Here is a 13,143-nt window from a genome sequence, read left to right as displayed (position 1 = left end):
TTGCTGTAGGGCAGTGTTTCTCAACCTGGAGTGATTCCACCCCCAAGGACATTGGGCAATGTCTGGAGATACTTTTGGTTGCCATAAGTAGGGGATAGGGTGATGCTGCTGGCATCCAATGGGTGGAGGCCAGGGATGCTGCTAACACCCTACAGTGCACAGGACAGCCCCCACCTCAGAGAATGACTAGGGGGTGGAGACCAGGGATGCTGCCCAACACCCTACAGTGCACAGGACGGCCCCACCACAGAGAATGACTAGGGGGTGGAGACCAGGGATGCTGCTCAACACCCTACGGTGCACAGGACGGCCCCACCACAGAGAATGACTAGGGGGTGGAGACCAGGGATGCTGCTCAACACCCTACGGTGCACAGGACGGCCCCACCACAGAGAATGACTAGGGGGTGGAGACCAGGGATGCTGCTCAACACCCTACGGTGCACAGGACGGCCCCACCACAGAGAATGACTAGGGGGTGGAGACCAGGGATGCTGCTCAACACCCTAAATGCACAGGACGGCCCCCACCACAGAGAATGACTAGGGGGTGGAGACCAGGGATGCTGCTCAGTGCCCTACAGTGCACAGGACGGCCCCCACCACAGAGAATGACTAGGGGGTGGAGAGCAGGGATGCTGCTCCACACCCTACAGTGCACAGGACAGCCCCACCACAGAGAATGACTAGGGGGTAGAGACCAGGGATGCTGCTCAACACCCTACAGTGCACAGGACAGCCCCACCACAGAGAATGACTAGGGGGTGGAGACCAGGGATGCTGCTAACACCTTACAGTGCACAGGACGGTCCCCACCACAGAGAATGACTAGGGGGTGGAGACCAGGGATGCTGCTCAACACCCTACAGTGCACAGGACGGCCCCACCACAGAGAATGACTAGGGGGTGGAGACCAGGGATGCTGCTCAACACCCTACAGTACACAGGACGGCCCCACCACAGAGAATCACTAGGAGGTGGAGACCAGGGATGCTGATCCACACCCTACAGTGTACAGGACAGCCCCCACCACAGAGAATGACTAGGGGGTGGAGACCAGGGATGCTGCTCAACACCCTACAGTGCACAGGAGAGCCCCACCACAGAGAATGACTAGGGGGTGGAGACCAGGGATGCTGCTAACACCTTACAGTGCACAGGACGGTCCCCACCACAGAGAATGACTAGGGGGTGGAGACCAGGGATGCTGTTCAACACCCTACAGTGCACAGGACGGCCCCACCGCAGAGAATGACCAGGGGGTGGAGACCAGGGATGCTGCTCAACACCCTACAGTGCACAGGACGCCCCACCACAGAGAATGACTAGGGGGTGGAGACCAGGGATGCTGCTCAACACCCTACAGTGCACAGCACGGCCCCCCAGCGAAGAATGATCTAGCATGAAATAGAGTCCCTGGGTTGCAAACAGTGAATAGGCTCAGCTGCTAACTGAAAAGTTGGATGGTGGAGTCTATTCAGAGGCATCTTGGAAGAAAGGCCTGGCAATCTAACTCCGAAAAGTCAGCTTATCTGCACGGTCCTACCCAATCAATTGGGTGGGAGTTCCAAGACTGTGTGTGTGCACCACCACAGGGGAGGAACAATTCAGAAAAGGACAAGAATGGTGGCACAACTCAAAGACTGTAACCAACGTCCGTGAATTGCACACATAGGGATTGTTCGGTTGGTGTATGTTCTGCTGTGTGTATTCTCAAGAATAACAACAAAATTAAGTTTTAAAAAAAGAATTCTGAGACATCCTTTGTCTTTTTAATCGTGGTGGCATTTTCGCTGATGTAAAAACATCACGAGAGAGAAGGCTGCTGGTGTGGTCGGCAGGGTTTACTGGGGAGGTGATCTTCTCAGCCGTCCCCTTCTCACCCCAGGTGACACTCGAGGAATTTTTTTGGGGGGGAAGCATTCCTATACAGTAGGAATGTCGCCTTCCTCTGGGGCTGCATCCCTGGAGACTTGAGCCCTCAGGACAAAGAAGCTGCTGAACCAAGAAGGTCCAGGAAGATGGGGATCCCTGAAATAATTGACTGTCCTTCCACGCATGGGTTTTGTGTTCTCCTTTGGCCCTGGCTGAGGTTTGCCTTCTCTCTGAGGCGCACCCTGCCCCTTCGGGCAGTCATGACCCCGCCCCCTTCTAGAACTCTCAGGGCTGCAAGTGTCCCCTACCTGACAGGTGGCACTTGCTTCTTCCTGGCTCCTTCCCCAGCCCCTCAAAGGCGTGTGTCTAGACACCAGCTCTGGAGGGCAGGAAACCTGGACACTCAGCTTCCCCTCTCCTTCCCCCTTCAGTCCTTAGGGTCAGCTCTATTGACCGTGCATCTGAGTTTTCAAACTGGCTGCCACCGGGGGCCACGCCTGAGCCACAGACCTCCTTCGCCCTCCCCTTGCTGGACTGTTGATTTGATTTACTGAAATTCTTGTTAAGCGTCCTCGGGTCAGCTCCAACTCTTAGGGGCCCCAGGTACAACGGAATGAAACCTGGCCCAGTCCCGCAGCATCCTTACGATCGTTGCTGTTTGAGCCCATTATTGCAACCATTGTGTCCATCCATCTCACTGACGCTCGTCCTCTTTTTCGCTGACCCTGTACTTTACGAAGCATGACGTCCTTCTCCAGGGACTGGTCACTATACACACATACGTGTTGCTGTTAGTTGCCACCAAGTCGTCTCTGACTCATGGTGACCTTGTGCACAACGGAACGAAACATTGCCCGGTCCCGCGCCATCTTCACGATCAGTGGTGTGTTTGAGTCCATTCTGTCTGTTGCGTCAATCCATCTCAGGGACAGTTTCCGTCATTTTCGCTGACCCTCTACTTTACCGAACATGATGTCCTTTTCTAGAAATTGGTCACGCTACACATATACATGCTGTTGTTAGGTGCCGTTGACTCGGCTCTGGCTCACGGTGACCTCATGTTTAACAGGAGGTAACGGCGCCTGGTCCTGCACCATCTTCACGAGCCTAAGTATGTCTGAGCCCATTGTTGAGACTATTCCGTCAATTCATCTCACAGAGCCTTCCCCTCGTTTTTGCTAACCCTCTACTTTACCAAACACGCTGTCCTTTTCTAGTGATTGGTGTCTCCTGATGACGTGTCCAAAGTTAAGTGAAAAGAAGTCTCGCCATCCTCACTTCTGAGGAACTTTACCTTCTGGCCACCATTGACAACCACACAGGAACTTGGGGTGTCTCTGAACGAATCATAAGGATCGGGCAACCCTGGCCAGCATCATCCCTCCGCACCCCCCGCCCCAGACACATCTGGCTGAAGGTGAGGGCCAGCCTGAAGCCTGCTACCCCTCTGCCCCAGTGCTGGCTGGGCCAGTGGCCTTACCGAATGGGTCTCTGCCCACTTGGTCTTATAAGCCCTGATGTAGAACAGAGGAGCAGAGGGGAGATCGGATACCCGGGTCTCCTGGCCTCCAGAGCTGGCATCTTAGACACACACCTCACCTCCCTCCTTGATTATTTCTCTTCCCGCCATGAGACAGTGAAGGGGTCCCGGCCCAGTCAGTCACCAGGCTCAGGGGTGGCTGATTCCCATCAGAAGCCATCTTCCCATTTGTTCCTCCACTCGTTCACAGTGCCTTCACTCATTCACTCACTCATTCATTCACTCACGCATATGTCCTTTCATTCATTCATAGAATCATTCATTCATCAGTGCATGGATGCATTTGTGCCTTCAATTCAGTCATCCATGCATGCTTCGCTCATTCAATCACGCCTTCACTCATTCATTCATTCACTCACACAAGCATCCTTTCATTCATTCACTCAGGCGTTCACTCCCTCGCCCACGAATTCACTCGCTGGCCCCTGCATTCATCGGCTCATGCATACATTCAGCGGAGGCGCTGATCAAGCATCACTTCCTTCATTCACTCTGTCCTGCGCTCAGCTCACACACTCACTCCTCCACGCAGGCACCCAGGCGTTCCTTGTTTCCTCCCCTCACTCATCATCCAGTGAGATCACCAACTGAGGCCCTGGCGCCCGGGCCCGGCTGGGCGGTTTGAAGCGTGGCCTTCGCCCGGGCAGCCCGCTGGCCTTGGGCCCAGGCCCTTAAGCCATTGCAAACATTTACTTTGGGGATGGCCAATGAAAGGTTAAATGTCCCAACCCAGGCAGCGCGGGCTACTGGCCGGGCAGGGGGCGGGACGCAATAGAGGGCCGCCCGTCCCAGTCCCCTCGCCTCCCTCCCCCTCTCCTCCCCCCTCCCAGTCCCCTCGCCTCCCTCCCCCTCCTCTCCCCCTCCCTCCCCGTCCCCTCCCCTCCCTCTGCGTCCCGTCCCCTCCCCTCCCCCTCCTCTCCCCCCTCCCCTCCCCTCCCTCCCCTCCCCGTCCTGTTCCTCACCTCCCCTCCCCCTCTCGGGGCGGCCCAGCTCCAGGCGGCGGGGCGGGGGCTGCGGCGGTGGAGGCGGGGGACGCGGGCCCGGTGGCTGAACAGGCGGGGCGCGCTTCCGGGGGCTGCCGATTGCGGGGCGCGGCCGCCGGCCTCCCAGCGCTGGTGGGGAGAGGCTGCCGAGGGCGAGGAGCTGCAGGGGGTGCGGGGGGCGCTGGGTCCAGGGGTGGCCGGGGGCGTCGAGGAGCAGGCGAATGGTCGAGGAGCGGGGAAGCCACGGTGATACTGGGCAGATTTGGGTCTGGGGGGAAGAGTCGGTGCTGGGCGCAGGGACTCCGGAGCTCCGGATCCAGGCAGAGGCCATCCCTGGGCTGGGTAGGTTGACGGGGTGGCAGGAGCGCGGTGGGGACAGAGGTGGGCAGGGGGTCGGGGGGTCCGGCCAGGCGCGGAGGAGGCAGAGGTAGCCCCGGGGCATGGGGGTGGCCGGGGCGCGGTGGGGGGTCTCCAGGGCCAAAGGCAGCCGTTTTTGGGGGTGCGTGGGAGGTCCTTTGAGCGCCGGACGCAGGTGACGGGGGGCAAACAGGAGGCCGGGGTATTCCGGGCAGGGAGGCAAGGAGGGCCCCAGGACATGGGGTGGCCGGGGCGTGGCGGGGCGCAGGTGACACAGCGAGCCCGAGCTTGGGGAGATGGCCGGGGGAGGGGGTCGCAGGCGCGGGTCTCGACAGCACCTCTGTCCCCCCAGGCCGGGAACCCGCGCGTCCAGAGCGGCGCCTCCACCGGCCCAGCTCGTCCACGCCCCACAACCGGCACCCCGCGCCCGGACCATGTCGGGTGAGTCGGGGTCGCCCCGCTGGTCCAGCCCCTGCTCCTGCTGGCTCCTGAGAGATGAGGCTCAGCCAGGGAGACCCCGCTGGGCTTCCCCAAACCCCAAGGTCCAGTTTTCTGCCTTTCCCCGGGTCTCCCTGGCCCCATTCCTTGGTCTGTGGGAACTGGAGAGGCTACCCTGTGCTGGCTGGAGACATGGGTGGGTCCCAGCTGCTGGAGGGGGAAGGGTGATTTATAGCTTAGTAAGGGGGCATAAAATTTTCCTAATTGTCCCTCGGTAAAATGTAAAACTATCCTGGAAGTTTCATTCAGTGAGTTTCTTGGGAATATCCTTAAACTGTCGTGATTCTCCTGGCCTGCAAGATGGAAGGACGTGCCTGTCCCTAAAACCATCAAGGAGATGGTGCCCGAGCAACCCCAACAAAGCCTGAGATTCCGACTCATAGCAACCCTATAGGACAGAGCAGAAGGGCCCCATAGGGTTTCCAAGGCTGTAATCTTTACCAGGCAGACTCCCACATCTTTCTCTCCCCAACGGGCTGGTGGGTTCCAACTGCCAAGCTTTCAGTTAGCAGCCAAGCTCTCAACCACTGTGCCACCAGGGCTCCTCTGGTGCTGGAGAGTTCTCATGAATTCAGGCCACGGGCAAAACGTGTTGGAATAAAGCCCCCTTCAAGGAAACCCAGGTAGCTAGGACCTCAGGGGAGGTTGGGGATCCCAGGAGGTCTGCCCAGAGGTTTTGTGAACATCGGGTTTGGAGAGTTGACTTTAAAGGCCGAGAAAATGCAAGGATGAAGAAAGATTAGAGGTTCCTTTTATCATTAAGACGTATGCATCTTGCACTAGACCTGTGCCACCAACTGCTGTCAAGCTGACTTGGACTCATGACGCCCCCATGTATGTTGGAGTAGAACTGTGCTCCATGGGGTTTTCAGCGGCTGATTTTTTGGAATTAGATTGCCAGCCAGACCTTTCTTCTGAGGTACCCCTGGGTGGACTCAAACTTCCAACCTCAGTTAGTTAGCAGCCAAGTATCTTCGCCATTGGCACCACCCAAGGACTCCTTGAATTAGTCCCACGTGATAATTTATGCATGAGGATTTTTTTTTTTTAAGAGGTTACTTTTTACTCATAGGACGGATTTGGCAAATCATTGAGCTTCTTCTGTGATTTTTTTTCACCCCTCTGGGTGCCACATGCGGTTTGTGCTCAGTTGCTAAATTAAAGGTCGGCAGTTCAAACTCACAAAGCAGAGCCACGGAAGAAAGGCCTGGCGATTTGTTTCCATAAAGATGACAGCCAAGATAACCCTAGGGAGAAGTTCTACTCTGACACACATGGGGTCTCCCTGACTTGGAGCCGACTGGACGGTAACTGGTTTTATGTAACTAACAGGAGGTGAGGTGGTTCGTGGTAGAACCCTCGCCTTCCATGTGAGAGACCCTGGTTCAGTTCCCGGCCAGCGCACCTCACACATAGCCACCACCTGTCTCTCAGTGGAGGCTTGGGTTTTGCTGAATAGGTTTCAGCAGAGCTCCCAGACTAAGACACTAGGAAGAAAGGGCTGGTGATCCCCTTTCATAAACATTACAGCCAAGAAAACCCTATGGAGCACAATTGTACTTTGACACCCGTAGGAGAACCGTGAGTCACAGCTGACAGGAAGGCACCCACCAGCCTTAGAAAGTGGAGCCCTTGGGGCGCAATGGTTAAGCACTCGGTTGCTAACTGAAAGGTCAGCAGTTCGAACCCACTGGCTGCTCTGAGGGAGAAAGACGTGGCAATCTGCTTCCGTAAAGATTTACAGCCTTCACTTCCAAAGCCCACTTTTCAAAGATTTCAAACCAAACACCAAACCCGTTGCCACTGAGTTGATTCCGACTCATAGGGCAGAACAGAACTGCCCCACGGGGTTTTTAAGGAGCTGCTGGTGGATCTGAACTGCCGACCTTTTGGTTAGCAGCCAAGCTGTTAACCACTGACAGGCCTATGAAACAGCCAATAACACAAGTGAGGAACGTGCGTCTTAGTTCAATCAAATATTGAAGACCCCATGGGTAACATCCGCCCAAAAGCAAGACGAGAAGGCAGGAAGGGACAGGAACTGGACGAATGGACCTGGGGCATCTGGGGTGGAAAGGGGGAGTGTGCGTCACATTGTGGGGATTACAAACAATGTCACAAAACAAACTGTGTATACATTTTTTGAATGAGAAACTAATTTGAGCTGTAAACTTTCACCTAAAGCACAATTAAAAAGAAAAAAAAAAAAAAAGACAGCCTTGGAAGCCCTGTGGGGCAGTTCCGCTCTGTCCTATAGGGTTGCTGTGAGGTAGAATCGATTCGATGGTAACGGGTTTGCTGTTTTGGTTTTCTGGCCTTGGAAAGGAACGTTGTGGGGCCAGGAGTAGAAAGGGCACTTTTGTGGAGAAGTGGCTGTAAGATTCCACTTGGAGGAGCAGCAGAAAAGACGCTCTGTTGTTGGGAGAGCAGTCAGAAGCCCTCCAGAGTGAAAACCACACATCTCCACGAACTGCTGGGGCTGAAGAATGGCGACATTCACAGACAGACGTCCCAGCACACCTCGATCAGCCTCGGAACGCAGCCAGAGGATCCCGTGTGCGTATCATCAGCTCAGTGCAGGAAACAACACCACCTCTGAGTGAGGGGCAGGAAGGTGCAGGACGCCGCGGATGATATTTCAGGAGGTGGTGAGGAGAGATGGGTTGAGGGGAGGGCTGGCGAGGGATAGAAATAAACATGTTTAACAGGAAAACACAAAAAAAAAACCAAACCGGTTGCCATCAAGACGACTCCGACTCATGGCGACCCCATGTGTCTCAGGGCAGAACTGTGCTCCCTGGGGTTTTCAACGGCTGATTTTTCGGAAGGAGATTGCCCGGCCTTTCTTCTGAGGCACTTCTGGGTGGACTCGAACCTGCAACCTTTTGGTGAGCAGCCGAGAGTGTGAACCGTTTGCACTACCCAGGGGCTCTCTTTTACATGCCCGTTATGAAACTCCCAGGCACCATCCTCCCCAGGCTGAATCTGATTTTCCTAGAAAATCTGCTTTTTGACCTGGGTGTAGAATATGTGAAGACAGGGTGGTTCAGTGGGAGAATCCTCGCCTTCCACGTGGGAGACCCAGGTTCAATCCGCGACCGATGCACGTCACGTGTAGCCATCGCCTGTGTGTCAATGGAGGCTTGCGTGTTGCTCTCATGCTGAACAGGTTTCAGTGGGGCTTCCAGACTAAAGAGGGACTAGGAAGAAAGGCCTGGCAGTCTGCTTCTAAAACTCAGCCAGTGAAAATCCCATGGAACACACAGAACATCGTATGCTATATCATATAAAAAAATACATATATATAGTTAAATCTCTCCTCCATATATATATATATACATATATACAAATGTATATATATGAATACGAAGGCCTGGTGGCACAGTGCTTAAGAGCTCAGCTGCTAACCAAAAGGTCGGCAGTTCGAATCCACCAGCCTCTCCTTGGAAACCCTCTGGGGCAGTTCTACTTTGTCCTGTAGGGTTGCTATGAGTCAGAATCGACTCAAGGGCAAGTTTGGTTTTTTGCTTCCTAGATAAAGATATTGATACAGACACAGGTACTGAAGAGGTATCTGCAGATTGGTGTTCAAAAGTTTCCTGTCTGTCCTACTCAAATTACAAACATGCCAGAAACGTGTGGACACCCATCTTTTGTCATAGGCACATTGCAGGGTTTATACCTCTGGAGCAAGAAGGCCGCCCTTCAGCCTGGGGAGCGAGGAGGCCCGGGGAGCTTAGGTTCGGTGGGTCTATTTGGTGTGACTGTGAATATTTCTGCCCCAGGGCACTCAGGGAGGAAGGAGGACGACATGGTGTCTTTGGGAAGCACAGGTCTGTGTGTTCTGGCCCCGCTTCAGTGCTGGGAAGTCTCACTTCTTTAGATAGCGCCGGAGTCTGACAAGGTCCCGGTTTCTCAGCGTGGCTGTTTGTTCCGTGCCACCGGGGAGGGATTACCCAAGAAGCAAGGTACGCACGGGCTTACTGGTGCTCGTTTACTAATCTGTAGTGCTCCGTCCCACCTGTTTTTCACCGCAAACCCATGTGAAATTCGTGCGCTACAGATTGGTAAGCAAACACAAGTAAGCCTGGCGTACCTTGCTCACTGGTTCATCTGCCCCTGCAGGCTGTGTTGTCTATCCCGGAAACGAGCTCTGGGGGGCCCAGAATGAGTGGTTTAAAGTCACTGTAAAAGTTCACGTCATGGACATGACTTTAGGCTTCAACAGATCTCACTTTTTGGCTCTCTTATTGAGGCATTCTGAAACTAAGGTGCTTTGGGTTCGTGAAACAATATATTCCCCCTTCTCCCGTCTCCGTGGCCTCATACATGTTCTTGAGTCGAAGCGATCCTCCCGCGGACCTGTGAAGAATGTACTTAACACGTTTGGCGTGGCTCTTTTGAATTGGGGAGGCATCTTCATTTTAATGAAGCCATTGGCTGCTTGCTTCCACTCTTAAGCTTTTCTTGCATCGAAGATCCAGGTACTTGGGGTGAGTTTTCAAGACTCTGTTGCTGTATTGTTCTTGTCAGTTGTCGTGGACTCAGTCGCCCTGACTCATGGCGACCCCACACACTGGAACAAAGCACTGCCCGGTCCTGTGCCATCTTCGTGAGATCACTTGTGGGTCCGACAACGTTCGTCGTGGTCCATACAGGCAAGAGGCCAGTGCAAAATAAAACAAGGTGTTCCATCTATGCATGGAGACCCCGGGTGGTGAAAACGGTTGACGTGGTCAGTTGCTAACCAAAAAGTTGGTGGTTCAAGTTCACCCAGAGGCACCTTGGAAGAAAGGCCTGGCAACCTACCTCTGAAAAAGCAGCGATTTTGAAAACCTGTGGGGCACAGTTCTAACCCGGACACACGTGAGGTCGCCAGGAGTTGCAACTGACTTGATGGCAACTGGCATTGGTATATCCATGCACGTTCTATTGTACTACAGTATTGTAGTAGTGTGTTGTAGTGTGTTGTTGTATGGTACCATTGTATTGTATTGTAGTAGTGTGTTGTAGTGTGGTGTTGTACGGCACCATTGTATTGTATTGTAGTAGTGTGTTGTAGTGTGGTGTTGTACGGCACCATTGTATTGTATTGTAGTAGTGTGTTGTAGCCTTGTATTATATTTTATTGTAGTATTGTGGCATTGTATTGTAGTGTTGTGTTGTATTATAGTGTTATGTTGTAGCATTGTACTGTGTTGTACTGTTGTATTATAGTATTGAAGGAGCCCAGGTGGCACATGGGTTAAGTGCTGGACTGCTAACCAAAAGGTCGGCAGTTTGAACCTACCCAGCGGCTCCGTGGGAGAAAGACCTGTCAATCTACTCCCGTAAAGATTAAAAAATCAAAAACGTATTGCTGTCAAGTCGATTCTGACTCATAGAGACAGAATAGAACAGACAGACAGACTAGAATAGACAGAGTAGAACTGCCCCATAGGACTGCTTATTGGTGGCTTCGAACTGGAGGATTCGAACTGCCAACCTCTTGGTTAACATCTGAGCTCTCAAGCACTGTGCCACCAGGGCCTGGAAAATTCTATGGGGCAGTTCTACTCCGTAACGTGGATTGCTGTGCGTCTACTCCACGGCAATGGGTTCTAGATTATTGTCGTACTGCACAGGGTTGTAGCGTTGTGTTATATTGGAGTATTGTATCACATTGTGGTATTGTATTGTATCGTGGTATTGTGTTGTGTTGTACTGTCATGTTGTACTTTAGTACTGCATGGTATTGTAGTATTATAGCCTACTGTAGTGCTGTGTTGTATTGAAGTGTTGTATTGTAGTATAGTATTGTGTTATATTATTGTATTGTAGCATATTGCAGTATTGTGTTGTATACAGCCTTCAGTATGGATTCCACCTCAGCATAAAGAAAACAAAAATCCTCACAACTGGACCAGTGAGCAACATCATGATAAACGGAGAAAAGACTGAAGTTGTCAAGGATTTCATTTTCCTTGGGTCCACAATCAACAGCCATGGAAGCAGCAGTCAAGAAATGAAAAGACGCGTTGCATTGGGCACATCTGCTGCAAAGGACCTCTTCAAAGTGCTGAAGAGCACAGATGTCACCCTGAAGACTAAGGTGCGCCTGACCCAAGCCATGGTATTTTCATCGCATCATATGCATGTGAAAGCTGGACAATGAATAAGGAAGACCGAAGAAGAGTTGACGCCTTTGAATTGTGGTGTTGGCGAAGAATATTGAATATACCGTGGACTGCCAAGAGAACGAACAAATCTGTGTTGGAAGAAGTGCAGCCAGAATGCTCCTTAGAGGCAAGGATGGCGAGACTGCGTCTTACATACTTTGGACATGTTGTCAGGGGGGATCAGTCCCTGGAGAAGGACATCATGCTTGGCAGAGTACCGGGTCAGCGGAAAAGAGGAAGACCCTCAACGAGGTGGATTGACACAGTGGCTGCAACAATGAGCTCAAGCATAACAACGATTGTAAGGACAGTGCAGGACCGGGCAGTGTTTCGTTCTGTTGTACAAGGGTCGCTATGCGTCGGAACCGACTCAACGGCACCTAACAACAACAGCATTGTATAGTAGTGTTACAGTATTGTGTTGTGTTGTAGTGTTACAGTATTGCATTGTACTGTAGCGTTGTGCTGTAGTATTGTAGTACTGTGTTGTAGCACAGTATTATATTGTAACGTATTGTAGCATTGTGTTGTAACAGTGTATTGTAGCATTGTGTCATGGCATAGTGTAGTACTGTGTTGTAGTACTACACTACAGGAGCCCTGGTGGCGCAGTGGTTAAAAGCTTGGCTGCTAACCAAAGGGTTGGCCGTTCGAATCCACCAGCTGCTCCTTGGAAACCCGATGGGGCAGTTCTGCTCTGTCCTATAGGGTCACTATAAGTCCGAATCAACTCGACAGCAATGGGTTTTTGGGTTTTTTTTAATTATAATGTCATGTTATAGTATTGTGTTGTAGTATAGTATTGTATTGTCTTACATTATTATGCTGTGGTGTTGTGGTGTTGTGTTGTGTTGTAGTGTAGTGTTATAGTATTATGTTGTAGTATTGTAGTGTCATGTTGTATTCTGGTGTTGAATTGTAGTATGACAGTGTAGTATCGTACTGTAGTATTAGGAAACAGCAATAGGGTACTAGTTGACTTTGCCTCCTGTTTATGCTTTTCCTTACAACACTTCCTGTGTTTAAAAGAATGAGATGGTGTGTGTGAAGCGTCACCAGCAAACACCCGTAGAGCGTGGACCACTTACTCAGTTGAGTGGTCATGAAGTGCCAGGGTGGAGGGAGAGTGAGCGTCACCCCTCCACCCCACGAGCCCCCTCGGGAGCGTAACCTTGGTGTCTTGTCCACCCCATAGTGGCCGACCAGGCCTTCGTCACACTGGCCACCAATGATGTCTACTGCCAGGGGGCGCTGGTCCTGGGACAGTCACTGAGGAACCACCAGACAACCAGGAAGCTGGCGGTGCTGATTACACCTCAGGTGTCCCACCTGCTCAGGTAAGACGCCAGGTGTCCCAAGGTGGCTTCTGCCCTGGGAGCAGTTCCCCTAATATTCTAGGAAGTCCCAGGGATCGTTCTGAATGTCTAGACTCACCGTCTTTAAAAACAAATTCCATATGTCTATTTTTCTAAAAAGTCACTGATAGTTATAGATTGCTTATACTGACTCTGGCTAAGAGAAGGTAAGTAGATTGATTAATAAATATTACCAAATAATATTCCAGTGTATGGACGGAGCACAGTCTGTTTATCCATTCGCCCGTGGATAGACGTCTGGGTGGCTTTCACAGTTTGGCTCTTACGCATAGAGCTGCTAGAAACCTCCACGTACAAGCTTTCGTGGACCTAAGTTTTACGCTCTCGAGTATATACTTCGAAATGGAGTTGCTGGGTC

At 52.2% G+C, this 13,143-nt stretch overlaps 1 protein-coding gene across 3 annotated transcripts in view; it reads left to right on the top strand.

Annotated features, from left to right (window-relative positions):
• Positions 1-4,609: 4,609 nt before the first annotated feature.
• The window catches only part of LOC126069752 (glycogenin-2-like), a 42,909-nt gene continuing 34,375 nt past the window's right edge, over positions 4,610-13,143 (top strand). For 2 of the 3 annotated variants that reach the window (XM_049873459.1, XM_049873458.1), the window contains exons 1-2: positions 5,043-5,194; positions 12,605-12,746. In XM_049873459.1, the coding sequence (XP_049729416.1) occupies positions 5,050-5,194; positions 12,605-12,746 (287 nt within the window). In that variant the 5' untranslated portion in view covers positions 5,043-5,049. Of the gene's footprint in view, positions 4,739-5,042; positions 5,195-12,604; positions 12,747-13,143 lie in introns of those variants that run through there. The other variant, XM_049873460.1, reaches the window with a different exon arrangement.

The sequence above is a fragment of the Elephas maximus genome, chromosome X (assembly GCF_024166365.1).
Source record: "Elephas maximus indicus isolate mEleMax1 chromosome X, mEleMax1 primary haplotype, whole genome shotgun sequence".
NCBI lineage: Eukaryota > Metazoa > Chordata > Mammalia > Proboscidea > Elephantidae > Elephas > Elephas maximus.
Note: the sequence above shows the minus strand (reverse complement) of the source record. Positions and strands in the feature narration are given on the sequence as shown.